Source organism: Hyperoodon ampullatus (assembly GCF_949752795.1).
Source record: "Hyperoodon ampullatus genome assembly, chromosome: 10".
NCBI lineage: Eukaryota > Metazoa > Chordata > Mammalia > Artiodactyla > Ziphiidae > Hyperoodon > Hyperoodon ampullatus.
In genome coordinates, this window is record NC_136923.1 from 26,795,194 (window position 1) to 26,810,848 (window position 15,655).

The 15,655-nt window shown below is 41.9% G+C and overlaps 1 protein-coding gene across 1 annotated transcript in view; it reads left to right on the plus strand.

Annotated features, from left to right (window-relative positions):
• The window catches only part of LOC307058873 (uncharacterized protein), a gene marked incomplete at both ends in the record, with an annotated part of 77,913 nt that overhangs the window by 17,540 nt on the left and 44,718 nt on the right, over nucleotides 1-15,655 (plus strand). Inside the window, 6 exon segments of the mRNA XM_079712580.1 lie at nucleotides 8,185-8,279; nucleotides 10,821-10,867; nucleotides 10,870-10,924; nucleotides 12,029-12,225; nucleotides 14,348-14,386; nucleotides 14,389-14,446. Of these exon segments, the coding sequence (XP_079568706.1) occupies nucleotides 8,185-8,279; nucleotides 10,821-10,867; nucleotides 10,870-10,924; nucleotides 12,029-12,225; nucleotides 14,348-14,386; nucleotides 14,389-14,446 (491 nt within the window).

Below are 15,655 nucleotides of genomic sequence, written 5' to 3' on the forward strand. Positions count from 1 at the left end.
GATTTTTATGGTAAAGTGATATTTGGATCTTCTAAGAGGCATAATTAGTGATGGAATCATCAAAAGACTCAACAGTTATACTGCAGTAGAGCTTATAATTACGGACCTGAGGATTTTAATTATATACTCCTATGTTATAACTCAGCTGTAAAAACAAACATTAAAGGGAGAAAAGGATCAGTCTATTGAGTTAGAAACCATAATATGTAAATTTTGCTTTATAATTTGGGGTGGCAATTCTGGTTTTAATGGCCTGTTTTTAAGTATAATCATTTTAGGGAAAAGGCCCATGTTTCCTTTGGATAGCATCTACACTTTCAATTTTTTTTTTCTTTTTTTGCCTTACGCGGGCCTCTCACTGTTGTGGCCTCTCCCGTTGCGGAGCACAGGCTCCGGATGCGCAGGCCCAGCGGCCATGGCTCACGGGCCCAGCCGCTCCGCGGCATGTGGGATCTTCCCGGACCGGGGCACGAACCCGTGTCCCCTGCATCGGCAGGCGGACTCTCAACCACTGTGCCACCAGGGAAGCCCTACACTTTCAATTTTTTAAGTTTCATTTGTGTGGGGGGGCCATTCCTACAACTCAATAGCAAAAACCCCCCTAATGACCCAATTTAAAAATGGGCTAAGGACTTGAACAGACATTTTTCCAAAGACATACAATGGCCAGAAGTCTATAAAAAATGCTCAATGTCACTAACCATCAGGGAAATGCAAATCAAAAACACGAGTTATCATCTTATAAGGGTCAGTATGGCTGTTACAAAAAACAACAACAACCACCAAACAAACTAAAACAAAGACAGCAAGTACTGGTAAGGATGTGGAGAAATTGGAAAGCTTGTACACTGTTGATGGGGCTGCACAATGGTTCAGCCACTATGTAAAACAGTATGGAGGTTCCTCAAAAAATTAAAAGTAAACTACACATGATTTAGCAATCTCACTTCTGGGTATGTATCCAAAAGATTTATTTCTGAGTTGCTCCAATGGCGTGGTCTTCTACCCTAACCTCACCTTAAAATTTCATCTCTTTGTGACACCAAGAGAAAGGGGGGAAAGGGTTAAATCCTACAATATGACATACTTGTCAAGTTCTGGCATGTGATGAAATATATCGTTTTGGCATATACTCGCTAAATGAATTTGAGAATTGAGATAATTATCTGGGTTATTCAAGCTAAAGAAAAATTTTGCTTAGAATAGTATATAATTGGGGAAAAAAGTGATTTTAAGAAAAGCTTTAATTACCTAGAAAAAAAATCTTTAATTCTCCACACGAAAGGCAGATGTTTGGAGAAAACCACAGTCATATATATATATTTTTTTTTGCGGTATGCGGGCCTCTCACTGTTGTGGCCTCTCCCGTTGCGGAGCACAGGCTCCGGATGCGCAGGCTCAGCGGCCACGGCTCACAGGCCCAGCCGCTCCGCGGCATATGGGATCCTCCCGGACCGGGGCACGAACCCGTGTCCCCTGCATCGGCAGGCGGACTCTCAACCACTGCGCCACCAGGGAGGCCCTCACAGTCATATTTTTAATAAATATTTTTTTGGAGTATTTACTTTGTAATTACATCACTTGCACCATCCTCCACAAGATGGCATGCAAGCTTGTAACATAATTTAGCCAGTAGTCCTGCTCTTGCTAAATGATCTTGTAACAAACAATTACATTGACTCACATCAGACAAGTTATTTTTTTGCCTTACAAATTGCAAGTATATATATTCAAGCAATGTTTTCAATAGGTAAAGACCATTGCCTTTCAGAGATGCATATCAAAATGTAAGTATTTGAAGAATGTGTGAATAGAAATCAGTAATTTAAGTCTATTCATACAAGGCAATTGAAGATTTGGCCATGACTAGCCTATTCAAAGTCTACATTGTATTGAAGTTTCAAGAAAAGACGAAACAAACAAAAGTGTTCTGCTGTTCATGTTTGAAAAGACATTTTTATGAGACTGAGAAAGGAATTATAAATAAAATATTTGGGTTTTGGAGGATTTATTTCGTTCTTTTAAAGTATGCCTGAAAACATTTCCTGGGACAACTGGGAAGCAGCATGTCGATTTATCTGAATATTACTGTGGTTCTTTACCTTTGCGGCAATAATATAGTCACTTGGGATGCTTTAATAAAACACAGATGCCGGGTTCCCTCCTGACTAAATCAGAATCGCTGGAGGTGGGATTCAGGCATCAGTGTTTTTAAAAACTTGTCCAGGCAATCTAGTGATATCTTAGATATCAAAGTTCTCTGAGACTACCTACTGTGATTGCCTTCTCATTTGCTTGTGGCAGGCATCACTAATCGAACGTGACACTTTTCCAACCGGAGCTCGCGGTCTTTCTCAGTAAAAGGCTCTGGGTAGCCCTTACCAATCAATTCAGAGTTGAAATGAATCCTACTTACCTTCAGAATTATCAAAGAATATGGGACAGTGAACTGTTCCGTGGAAGGTGTTGGGTTTCTTAATATCTCTGCTCTCTAGCCTGAGTCAGGCGAACAATTGTTTTCAGCTGCTTGTAACAGAGGACGTTTTAGAGACTGTAGGGGATAATATCCATACTCTTCCCAGATCTCCTTGGATACCTTTGTACCTTTTCTGTGTGATGCTCCCCGCTTCCTTCCGCCAACTTCAATGTGTTTTTGCTTCCTCCAGCAAGAGGAGGACGGTCCTTGGACTTTTCTTGCACTTCCAAGGGCAGGAAGCACCTGGGAATTTCCATCTCTCTCGGGTAGCCCTTAACCACTGAATGAGGGGTGCAAGGGTAGGAAAGCCCCATCTCCTCTTCTTTGAGTGGGGAAAACTCAGAGGCATGAGGTCCCCTCCACAGCTTCCCTGTGGCATCAGGCTGAAACTGCTTCTGTGGGCTTTGGAGGTAGCCATTTGCTTGGCTTCCTCCCCTTCTCTGTCCTGTTTCCCCAACTTCCACCTTAGTCTTCCTGGAGTACTTAATGAATAAATCTCTTGCACAGAAATTTTCACCTCTGGATCAGTTGCTGGGGAATCCCTAAGACAGAGGCTAAAATTTAAGGCCACTGGACTCTAGGAGCATCTATATAAACCATTCTTTAAATCATGCAGAGTTAACCCATCTGGTGGAAACCTGTGAAAGAGTGTGTGTGGTAACTAACTCTACTTTCTAGTACAAGTTGGCCCAACAATTGTTTTCAGCTGCCGTAACAAAGGAAGTTCTAGAGACAGTATGAGACAATATCCATGCTCTTCCCAGATCCCCTTGGATACCTTTGTACCTTTCAGTGCATGAAAATTGTGGGACCTAAATAGACTACTGATGTGTGAGAAGAGGTAGGGTGTGCTGTATCAATAGATCTCAGACGTGACTGCACTGTGAAGATATCCAAAGAGTTTTGAAAAATACTGATGCCCAGGGCTTCCCTGGTGGCGCAGTGGTTGAGAGTCTGCCTGCCACTGCAGGGGACGCGGGTTCGTGCCCGTCTGGGAAGATCCCACGTGCCGCGGAGCGGCTGGGCCCGTGAGCCATGGCCGCTGAGCCTGTGCATCCGGAGCCTGTGCTCCGCAACGGGAGAGGCCACAACAGTGAGAGGCCCACGTACCACAAAAAAAAAAAAAAAAATACTGATGCCCAGATGACAACCCCCTGCCCCCGCCCAGAGATTCTGATTTCATTCATCTGGGAGGTGGTCTGAACATTGGCGTGTTTAAAGTTCCCCAAGTGAATCTGCTGTACAGCCAAGGTTGAGAATCACTCTAAAAGAACCAATTTTAGGGTACCTAAAAGTCACTCTTGTCAGCCTGCTAAAAATTTACATTCCCAGGCCTCCCTGCCCCAGGTATTCTGAATCAAGTAGGTCTGTGTATCTAATAAACATTTATGGAAATTTCATCCATATATAAAAGTAGAGAGAACAGTGTAATGAATTCCCACTGAATCCCAGCTTTAACAATTGACTCGCGGATGAAGGTTCTTAATGTGTAGGTGGTCCTTGAGCCACAGGCCGACGAACATTGCAAGATGGTTTGTAAAGTTAGCTTTTCAGATGCTGTAACTGCTACCAGGTGTATAATAAATACCTGGGCAAGTCCACTGGGAACATCTGGCTCGGTCAGGGATGGCAAATCTGTTTCAACTTGCATACCCTCTCTGATGGATAGAGAAGGCTTCTGAGGCAGAGTCTAGGTTCAACCAGCAAAGATACCATGATCAGCACTTCATTAAAGATCTGTAACTTTAGCTAGCCACTGGGACAATGTGTTAGATATGGTTAATAAGGCTTTGTTCTAGAGAGAATGAGGGCTCTAATATTCCAGTGTAAGTGTATAGGTAGCAAGCTATTCCTATTGTTTATAAAGTGAATGTAACAGAGTGCTCTTATAGGACTGAAATGCAAGGTTATACTAACATAATTAATGTTTAGTCTAGAATCATATTCGTTTATAGTTTGAAAATATTTTCTTGAGAATGTATCTCTCCTATAAAAAGGTTTTGTAGGTGATCTGTGATTAGCCAGTATTTGTGCTTTAAAAACATCACAGAATGTCTTGTTATGAAAACATTTAGATTGTACTTCTGTACTAATTTCCTTCAAGAAAATATTACCTTGGGACAAACTACTAAGTTCACACAGTATTTCAGCAAAGAGTTCAGATTCTAACGTCAGCTAGCCTAGGTTAAAGTTTAGGCTTTGCCACTTTCTGGCTTTGTGAACTTCAGCAAATCCCCTAACCACTCTGTGTCTCAGTTTATGTGTAATGACGTTAATAATAGGATATACCTTGGGGCTCTTATGACGATTAAATAAGGTCCTACATGCAGAGGGCTTAGAACAGTGCTTGACAGAGTGTACTCAATAATAGTAGATACTGTTAGGGTTCTTCATGCATAATAAACTCTCTGGGTTTTTCTTTTATCTTTCTGCCTACTCTTATTTTCTTTCCTGGTTCATCCTCCTCTGTTGGACCTTCAAATGTTAAAAGATTTTCTGGGCTTCATCTTAGTCTTCCCTTGCCTTCTCTTCCTTTCCCTCTACTTACTGTTCTCTGTAAACAGTAACATTGAGTTACTGTCACTCTGTCTTCACCCACGTAGATTCTCTAATCCCCACCCTAAACATTTAAAAACAAGTTTAAATGTAATGTTTTAAAAATAGAAATAGGGCTTCCCTAGTGGCGCAGTGGTTGAGAGTCCGCCTGCCGAGGCAGGGGACACGGGTTCGTGCCCCGGTCCGGGAGGATCCCACATGCCGCGGAGCGGCTGGGCCCGTGAGCCATGGCCGCTGGGCCTCCACCTTGGGAGCCTGTGCTCCGCAACGGGAGAGGCCACAGCGGTGAGAGGCCCGCGTACCGCAAAAAAACATAATAATAAATAAAATAAAAATAGAAATATATACTGCCTTTCCCCCGTGGAGACAGTCTCCCATGAGATGGCCAGTATCACATAATGGTTCTGGAGTCAGAAAGACCTGGGTTTGAGGTTCAGCTTAACCACTGACACGTTATATGTTCTTGGACCATTTCCTTGACCTTTGTAAGCCTCAGCTTCCTCACCTGTAAGATGGGGCTTAGAAGAGTACCAATCTGTTAGCATCATCTTAAGGATTAAATGAGATAGTTCAGGAAAAAATGTTTAGCACAGAATTTGGGTCACAGTAACGGGTAGCCATCACATTTTTTTAAATTAATTTATTTAATTTATTTATTACTTTTGGCTGTGTTGGGTCTTTGTTGCAGCACGTGAGCTTTCTCTAGTTGCAACGAGTGGGGGCTACTCTTTGTTGCAGTGCGCGGGCTTCTCATTGCAGTGGCCTCTCTCGTTGCAGAGCATAGGCTCTAGGCGCGTGGGCTTCAGTAGCTGTGGTGCGCAGGCTCTAGAGCGCAGGCTCAGTAGTTGTAGCACACGGGCTTATTTGCTCCATGGCATGTGGGATCTTCCTGGACCAGGGCTCGAACCTGTGTCCGCTGCATTGGCAGACGGATTCTTAACCACTGCACCACCAGGGAAGCCCCCCATTTGTTTTTATTAACACAGAAAAATCCAGAAGAATCCTGTCACTGCTCCTGAAGCATGGAGGCCCTAACTCTCTTTGCTGGGCTTGGCCTGCAGTTTGGGCTCTGACATTTCTAATTCCTGAGCTTCTCTGAGAGCAAATAGTCATGAACAAGCCTTTCAGAGAAGGGAATAAACTGGATTTTGAAGGTAAGTTCATCCAGAAGGACATAAAGCTCCCCTTGCCATACTTCCCCCCCATGAGATGTTGTCCTAATTCTGAACCTGGGATGAGACTGTCATTGTTATTCTTATGGCTGAGATACTTCTCTACTAGTTGATGGTGTTGTTATAGATAAAATGGGGAAAAATGAATCTAAGGTGCCTGGTCCCACAGGGAGTTAATTTCTCATCCCTTGGACTAACTTCCTGTCCTGGGGATCATTCATTTCGGTGGCTCTCCCAGTGATGGCCCTGGCTGCCTAGCAACCATCAGTTCCAACCTTCTCAGAACAATGGCAGGAGCTGTTCATAAAAGTGCCATCAATTTTTTTAAAGACCATTTCATTTTATGAAAAATTAAACCTCATAAAAACACAGCTTCCCACTATATATTGTTCCCAAATAATGGTTGACAACCCTGTAATGTAGAAATTGAATTGAGAACTGCCAATTCTTGAGTGGTTACACACATAAATGCGGGTGTCTTTTAAATAATCATGTATTTTACATATAACCAGTGATTTTGAGCACTCTCAAGTAATATAACTACCAGCCATCCTTCATCCTTCCACCATGAAATGGGCATCATTATTCCTCTGTTTGCCCAAAAGTAAGTATTGATTTTCCTGCAGTTCCTGAATGCTAATTTCTACAACATTGTTCTACAGAAAAAGCAGAACTCAATTCCATCTTATTTTTATGCATAGAAATGGATGGTATGAATTTAAATTAATCAGAACACTGTGATTCATCAGAAAATCAATAAATTAAAAGGTCACAAATGTCTCCAAATGATTTTTAGGCAGCTTTGCAATCCTTCTGGGTTTAGTCTTCTCTATTAAATTATCTCTGGGTCTACACAATTATTAAACCAGTAGTGCTTGGTATAATTAACTACTCACATTAATCCTCCCATGGATTTTTTTTTGCCCCAGCCTTTTCTACTCGTTTGATTCTTACCTATTCTAGAAACCTTGACCACATCTACCCTCGTTGGCAAAAAACAAAAACAAAACAAAACAAAGAAAGCATTTTTCTTGGGGATGCAGTGTGGTGAGCAAAGAGGCATTATGAAAAGCTCAGCTCTCAGACTGCAGGCAAGCCACTTGAATTTTCTAAGCCTCAGAATTCCTATCTGTGAAATGGGGAATGATATCAGTATCTATGGCAGAGTTGTGATCATTAAAAGACAATGTAGGGCTTCCCTGGTGGCACAGTGGTTGAGAGTCCACCTGCTGATGCAGGGGACACGGGTTCGTGCCCCAGTCCGGGAGGATCCCACATGCCGCGGAGCGGCTGGGCCCGTGAGCCATGACCGCTGAGCCTGCACATCCGGAGCCTGTGCTCCGCAACGGGAGAGGCCACAACAGTGAGAGGCCCGCGTACCGCAAAAAAAAAAAAAAAAAAGACAATGTTTTTGAAGCATTTAACAGAAAACTAGAAGATAGTATAAATGAAAGTCAAAGAAAAAAACAACTTAATAAAGGATTGCCTGTACCTACACACATAAAATGAGATGAACAGACATCCCAATATTTCCATTTTCCCCTTCCACAGCTCTCTGTCCCCCAAGTCCCCCCCCACAAAAAGTGTACCTTCAGCACCACCAAATGAACACAAAGTAATCTCTAAGTTCTCATTAGACAGTCATCATGTTTTTCTAAATGTAACTCCTTTTTAATTTTAGCTTTGGTTGGAGTGTGAAAAATGTTCAGATAACATAGGGAATGTATTGTATTAGGAAAATCTATTTTTAATATTTAAGGGCAAATGATCTGGCTTGAAGTCAGTTGAATGGAGTACAATTTCATCATCATCATCACTGGCAAACATTTAAGGAGGATCTTCTCATGTGGGGTGGGGAGGAGGGACGGGGGTGGCCCAGAGCGCAAAGAGATTTCAGTCCTGGTTCTTGGAGGTGGGCGTAACCTAGCTATGTCAACGTCTCTGCAATATTTTCCTTTCTCTTTCCTGTCCAATAAACAGTACTTCCTTTCCCCGGAGGGCTCTGGCTTCACAATCAACAGCACTGGAACAATTTCTACATCAGCAGTTTTTGATTTTGAGAGCGAAGCTAGAAGGTAAATACTGCTACTGGCTTTTCATTTACTCAAAATGCCTGCCCTTTGGTTCGTATTTCCCTTTTCAAGAGTATTTCACCCCATCTGGCCTTAATGTGCTCCCAAATGAGGATGCTTTGGGCATTGCCTTGGATATGAAATCATCAGCTAAACTGTAATTGCACAATTATGGTTTAGGTATAGATGTGGCTATTTTGGCCTTTCTCTGAATCATCCACTTTCTTCTGATCTAAGCATCAAGGTGATTTCAGTGATGGCGTTTGTGACCTGCCATAGAAGGTGGTGGGGACTTCCCTCTAGATGGCTGGGACACAGAATTCATTTACGATGTAATCCAGCAGCTTTGAAAAGTGAATGGACTGACAATTTCTTCTTATTTCCTCCATATCTGCCGAAGGGGATTGGTTCATAGTTATTATTTCTATTTTTATAATGTTTTTTATGACCACCCTTTTCAGTCTCATGTTCTGCATCAACGTGCTCTACAGCAAAACAAAATGGACCTTTAAACCATTCCAATTAGCTTGCTCCTGAATCTCTTAAGGACATTCTTCCTGATTATGAAAGTTGAGGATGGGTTATATCCTATCTTAGCATCTTCAGTAAAACAGATTGAGGGTTCAAAAATGGGATGTGACTGAAGTCAGCAGGAGAAGAACACTCCTAAATTTGTATTATCTTTATATATTTGGGAGGTAGAAATTGCCAAAATCTTTATCCATTTCCCCTTATGCTCAAAACCCTCTGCCCCCATGTTTATCTGATCGCATAAATAGCTCTGGAAATAATGGATAATGTCCGTAACAGTTTTCTTTTTTTCTTTTGTTGGCCTGGCATAATCATGGAAAAATGATTATGTGTATTCAAGATATTTACAAATCTTAAATTTGTTAACAAATTGGAGTAAAACTTATTAATGAGAGTTTAAGAAATTAACTTTTTTTCTTGATAAGTGAAAACTAAAGCTTTCCTTTTTGTCAGCATCTTTGAAATCAGAGGAGCTGGCACTGAAAGACTGAAGCTCTGTTTGAAGAATTTGAATAAATAATTCTTTGGCTAAAATTTTGCAGTGGATTTTCACTAAAACTTTACAGAGAGCACACTACTCCTTAATTTTCCTAACTCCAGAGTTTCCAGGGTCACTGAGCAGACCTATAAGTGAGAGGAAAGGAAATTTTGGAATGCCTCATTGGCAAGGGAATCTTATCAATTCCCTCTCTTTAAAGGAGATATAGGGGCCGTGAAAGCACTTGTTCAAATCCATATGAAAGAGTTAGCAAGGCTCATTTCTTCCTTATTCCTTTGCAGTCTACTCTTCAGCATCCAGCTAGACCAAAAGTAATCCTGCCCACACCTTATTCCTTCTCTTCTTGTGGTTAAGACTTCCCAGAATTATGAAAGAAATCTCTTTATTCTCAAAAGTGGACTGGCTTTATGATTTTTGTCAAGAGTTGTCTCCTAAATAATCATCTTTTTGTAAGAGAGATTTTAAAATAAGAGGAAAATTGAGAACTGATTTGATTTTTAGGATAAATAGAAGGAAAACATTAATTCTGATCTCGATTGTAAGTATATTTCAAGTTAAAATAGATTTTTTTTTTCTGGAAAGGTGACCAACCGTCCTGGTTTGCCTGGGAAGCTTCTCTGATGTGTGTGGGACTTTCAGTGCTAGACTGGATAGTCCTGGGCAAATTGGGACCATTGGTGACTCTAGGACACAGTTTATGGGTGTGAACATTCATCTTTCCATCAGGATATATTCTGTACTTTCATTCTTCAAACCCATAAATATCTCTGCTGAGATAAAAACCCTTTACTCATCTAACCAGCCTAATATTTCCCCATTGTCATTACGTTACTTCGAAGTGTTTTTAACACCTTCTCCTTTGCATTTGTCAATCAGTTTTCCATATTGAAAAGTCAATGTTTAAAGGTAAGAACCCATACCCATAGCTTTGTTTGCTCTACCACTCTAAGGAATTCCCTTCGATTTTGTATGATTGATGGGGATTAACAGACTTTTCTAAGTTTCTGCCTGTCTTTTCAATGGATTTGGCTAATATGGTTCCTAACAAAGTGTTAGCCGTTTCCAACTGTTAAAACAACTTGTTTGGCCTTCCCTGGTGGCGCAGTGGTTGAGAATCTGCCTGCCAATGCAGGGGACACGGGTTCGAGCCCCGGTCTGGGAAGATCCCACATGCCGCGGAGCAACTAGGCCCATGTGCCACAACTACTGAGCCTGTGAGTCTGGGGCCTGTGCTCCGCAACAAGAGAGGCCGCAATAGTGAGAGGCCCATGCACTGCGATGAAGAGTGGCCCTTGCTTGCCGCAACTAGAGAAAGCCCTCGCACAGAAACGAAGACCCAACACAGCCATAAATTAATTAAAAAACAAAACAAAAAAAAACTTGTTTGACTGACATTTTAACTAAATGAATCAATTGTTTTCACTGGTCAGTTAAAGCCCAATAGATTCTATTTCTGTGAAAGTCTGTCAGTTACTATAAAATCTTAGCTGTCTTTCCTGTGTCTGCCCTTTCAGTTTCTCACTAGTTATTAAAGTGATTGATCCCAGAGGACTGTTTACTGCTATCTAAAGATTTTCCTTGTCAGTGTCAACAATAAGAACCTCATTCTTACCTGCAGGTAAGTAAATAAAACATATTCTTCTAATTTGGCCTTGAAAATTGAATATGAAAATGTAGTCTCTGAAATTCATTAGTAAAATTTCCATTAGAATGAAATGGTTTCTTTTTTCTTTTTTTTTTTTTTTGCTGAGAAGGAAAATAAACAAGTCAGATGTAAACAATCTCTTAAGATTCCAAAGAAAAGGGTTTCTTAATAACTGAAAGCAAAGTAGTTTGTTTGTTTTTTTTTAAGATGTTGGGGGTAGGAGTTTATTAATTAATTTATGTATTTTGGTTGTGTTGGGTCTTCGTTTCTGTGCGAGGGCTTTCTCTAGTTGTGGCAAGCGGGGGCCACTCTTCATCGCGGTGCGCGGGCCTCTCACTATCACGGCCTCTCTTGTTGCGGAGCACAGGCTCCAGACGTGCAGGCTCAGTAGTCGTGGCTCACGGGCCTAGTTGCTCCGTGGCATGTGGGATCTTCCAAGACCAGGGCTCGAACCCATGTCCCCTGCATTAGCAGGCAGATTCTCAACCGCTGCGCCACCAGGGAAGCCCCACAAAGTAGTTTTTTAAAGTATAAAATATATTGAAATTGCAACAGAATTAGGTGTTATTAGTGTAATATGTTCTTAGTATCTGATGGGCTGGATTCTCTCTTACTGCCCTCAAGGAAAATTCTGGTGATAATTATCACCAGGGAGTTTATAACCATATTGAGGGGACAGCATTTTTAAGAAACTGGTTCTTACAATATAGGGCTAAGAGCACAATGGTTAAGCATACAGTCTCTAGAGCCAGATAGGCTAGGGGTCAAATCCTCTCTCAGCCATCTTGGTATTTACTTCTTAGAGTTACTTAATTTCTTAAAATCTCTTTCCACATCTGTAAAATGGTACCAACTTCCTGGGGCTGCTGTGAGGAATAAATGAGAAAACACATGAAAAGTGGTTAGCGTTGTGTCTAGACTCTAGGCAAGTGCTCAGTAAATGGGTCAATACCATGGTCCATAGTTTCCATTTTCATCATTACTACCTCTAGCCCCTACCCCTCCACCACCATAAGAGGTGGAGAACAATACACACCAAACAAATGCCACTCTAATTGTCTTCTCTTTTAAAACAAGATTATTCAATATGGAAAATGTTATTTTGAGTGTTACCTCTGTAAACTCAACTCTGCACAATAAAGTCGACATCACACTGGGTGAGGACATTCCAACTGGGGAAACAGTTGGAGTATGCCAGGCAACCGATGAAGATTACTTGGGAGACTTAACCTTTGAACTAGATCCATGGAATGCTTACTTTGCAGTTGACAAAGGTAGGTTGAGATTGCTCAAATTCTCTCTCTTATTTCCTACTCTTATCATCTATATTATGTCTCCTCTGCAAGACTGAGTTCCTTGAGGGTAGATACCAGATTGTCTTCATTTTCAGAACCCCTACAAGAAACAAATGGTAGATGCTTAATATGCATCTGTTGCATAACTTTTGGCAAAACCTAGTTTTTTGTCCACTCATGAGCTAACCTGTGGCTCTTCATGGCTGCTTCAGAATGAAGACCTTAGCTCTTCCACTCTACTGACCTTCTAGTTCATCTTTTCAGACCTAGATCATTCTTCTCTCTGCTCTGCGTTCAAGTTTTTGTGAGAGAGAATCGGTTTGAACTTTCCAGAGTCAGTAATTCACTTCTTGTCCAATCAGCTGTGGCTGAGGCTGGGGTGGGGTGTGGATCAGATTATGTGGAATGTAAGGCTTCTTCCGGGGCTGAGCAGAGAAGACAGGTGCTCATCTTCAGCACATCTGTAGGTTTAAGCCATTGTAGCAGATGCTGTCTGTGTCTTCAGGCCTTAGCATTTTGGTGGCCTGACTTCCAACTGCCAGTAAGTATCTGTGTTTCTTTGCTTGAGCGATGATTTGGGGTCTGACCTCTGCCCTGCCCCTTCTCCATAAAGAGCAGGTTAGAAATGTTGGGAAAATACTACCCTTCCCCGCAAGCTCTCAACCAATCACTGAAGAGAATGGGTGTATAAATACTCCAGCTCCTTGCCCTTGGAGGGACGATTCTGAGCGCGTGTTTTGTGCTGGCTTCCAGAGTTCCCCAGGGGTATTAAGCTCTAGTTGCTCAGAGCAATAACTTGTCTGATAATGAATGCTTTTTTTTTTTTTTTTTGCGGTACGCGGGCCTCTCACTGTTGTGGCTTCTCCCACTGCAGAGCGCAGGCTCCGGACGCACAGGCTCAGCGGCCATGGCTCACGGGCCCAGCCGCTCCGTGGCATGTGGGATCTTCCCGGACCGGGGCACGAACCCGTGTCCCCTGCATCGGCAGGTAGACTCTCCACCACTGCGCCACCAGGGAAGCCCTGAATGCATTTTTTTTAATCAGCAGCCTTTCCTTTACTGTCTCACTTCTCCCATGCCACAGTGCCCTGGCTCTCCTCCCACATGAACTATTTGCACTCAAATTCTCATCCCAGGTTCTGCTCCTGGGAGGGCATCCCAGTGAAGGCAGCCATCATCCCCTCTAACCTGAATTACTGCATAGATCTCTTAACTGGGCTTCTGCCTTCCCACTTCCCCCCTCCAGTACTCTGAGCAGAGCAGCTAGAATGAGTTTGTTTAAAAGCCAAATTGGATCTCTGTAAAATTCTCCTGTAATTTTCTTTGCACTTGGAATGCAATCCAGACTTCTTACCTCATCCCCAAGACCGTGTTTTCTCTGGCCACTGCCTCTCTCTCCAACCTCATACTGTTCCTTGTGTCCCCTGGTCCCTTACATTAGTCGGCAGCCAAATGACTAAGCCGACTGCCTTGGGACCTCTGTCCTTGCATTTTTCAGAACCTCACCCTTAGACATTATTTTTAATCACGTCACAGTTTTCATTTCCTTAATAATATGACTATTTGAATTTCTTTTCTTGTTTACACTTGTTTAGTGTTGGCCTCTCAGCCCAGATTGTTAATTCCATAAAGGCAGGGATTTCATTGTGGTTCATACAGTGCTCAAGACAGTTTCTGACACATAGCTGGCACTCCACAAATGCTTGTTGAAATTGAATGAATGGATGGATTGATTGGGTGGAAGGAAGTCTGATAAGTTATGACCTCATTACTGTGTTTTCATGTACGATGTTCTCTCTGCTGGGAATGATCTCTACTCGCCATTTCCTTATCCTACATATCCTTTAAGGCCTAAAATAAGGACCACCCCTTCTAGAAAGTCTTCCCTGTTCCACTAAGCCAAAAATCTTTTTCTGTTTTGCTACTTGCTAATAGAATATGATTAATGAGGGCATTTTGTGCCTACATTTTGAGTCAGATCCTTAATTCTAATGAATAGGGCATAATTCACACTTTATTTTTGTCCATCACTATATAATAAAGTAATTTTGAGAGTGACAGCCTGGGCCAGTTTGCAGCAAGATGTGCTGTTTTGTTACAGAGCGTGGGACCGTGGTTACTGCTTCTTGCCTTGATGTGGAGAGAGCTATATCCACGGCATTAATGACAATGCATCTTCCTGTGATCAGTTTCTGATTAGGTGAGCTGAGATGGGTGGTCAGGGTTAAAAATTTTAAGTGAGTGGAAAGCAGAGGCGTTGCTATGTTTATTGGCTCAACTGGATATGTGGTTGGTGATCACAATGACTCTTGTTTAATCTCATATTCTGGTCCTCAGAAATAACCTGTTGAAATCTAGGTTTCCTGGATCTGACAGTAAGTTGTTGATAGCTTAAGTTTTGGAGTCACAGACCTGGCTTGGCATCCTGGTTCTATCACACATGAGCTCTGTGATCTTGGGTAATTTACTGAAACCCTATGATCTTCAGTTTCTTTCTTTATAAAATGGGATAACAATAATACTTACTCTTTAGGGTGGTTGTGAAGAATAAATGGGATAATTTATAAAAACATTCTCAGCACAGTGCTGAGCATGTGGTGTGAATTTCATAAATGTTATTTATCACAGTTTCATAATCCCTTATTTGGAAACTTAGGCACTGGCTATGTTTCAAGATAAAGATTTTTTTGAATTTTAGAAAGGTAATATGGTGTGTCTATCATATATTTTGCAAGTACCCACTATTCAAATCAATGAATAGCACTGCAGTGGTACATAGAAACAGTCACACTAAGTGGGACAAAAAAAGATCTGGCAGGTCAGGTTAGGTCAGGCTTTGATGATCTCAATAAATTATGAGAAAATGCTGAGTTCCGGGCTTTTGGATTTTGGAATTTGGATAAGGGATTATGAGGTTGTATTTCTGTCAGTATGGCTATTTTTATTATTTGAAGCTCAGTCTCCGAACCTACATTTCTGTCATTTTTCTGTGTCTCCCCTCCCCCCTCCAACCAATCTCTCAACTGCACATAGGACAGCTGTCCCACCCCACCCCAGGCCCTGTTTCCTAAGCTTTATTCCTGATTATCTAATGAGAACTAAAACCTAGCTTCTGCTAATTACAAGCCATGTGGTTTTGTTTGGGCCCCACTTACTCTGCCTTTGGAATCGAGATGATAACTGCATCTACCTCATAGTATTGGTTTAAGGATCAAATACAATGCTTGGAATCTGTTCTGTATAGGAGTTGGCAGACACTCAGTAAATGATACCTTCCTTTTCCTTTTCTTTCTCCTTCTTCTCCAGCCCCCTTCCCCGGGATGAGAGTTAATTAACCAAACACCTGCTACATGCTGACCCCAGTGCTATAGCCCCTGGAGGTGACAGGAGTATTTGCTTTGCTCCTTTG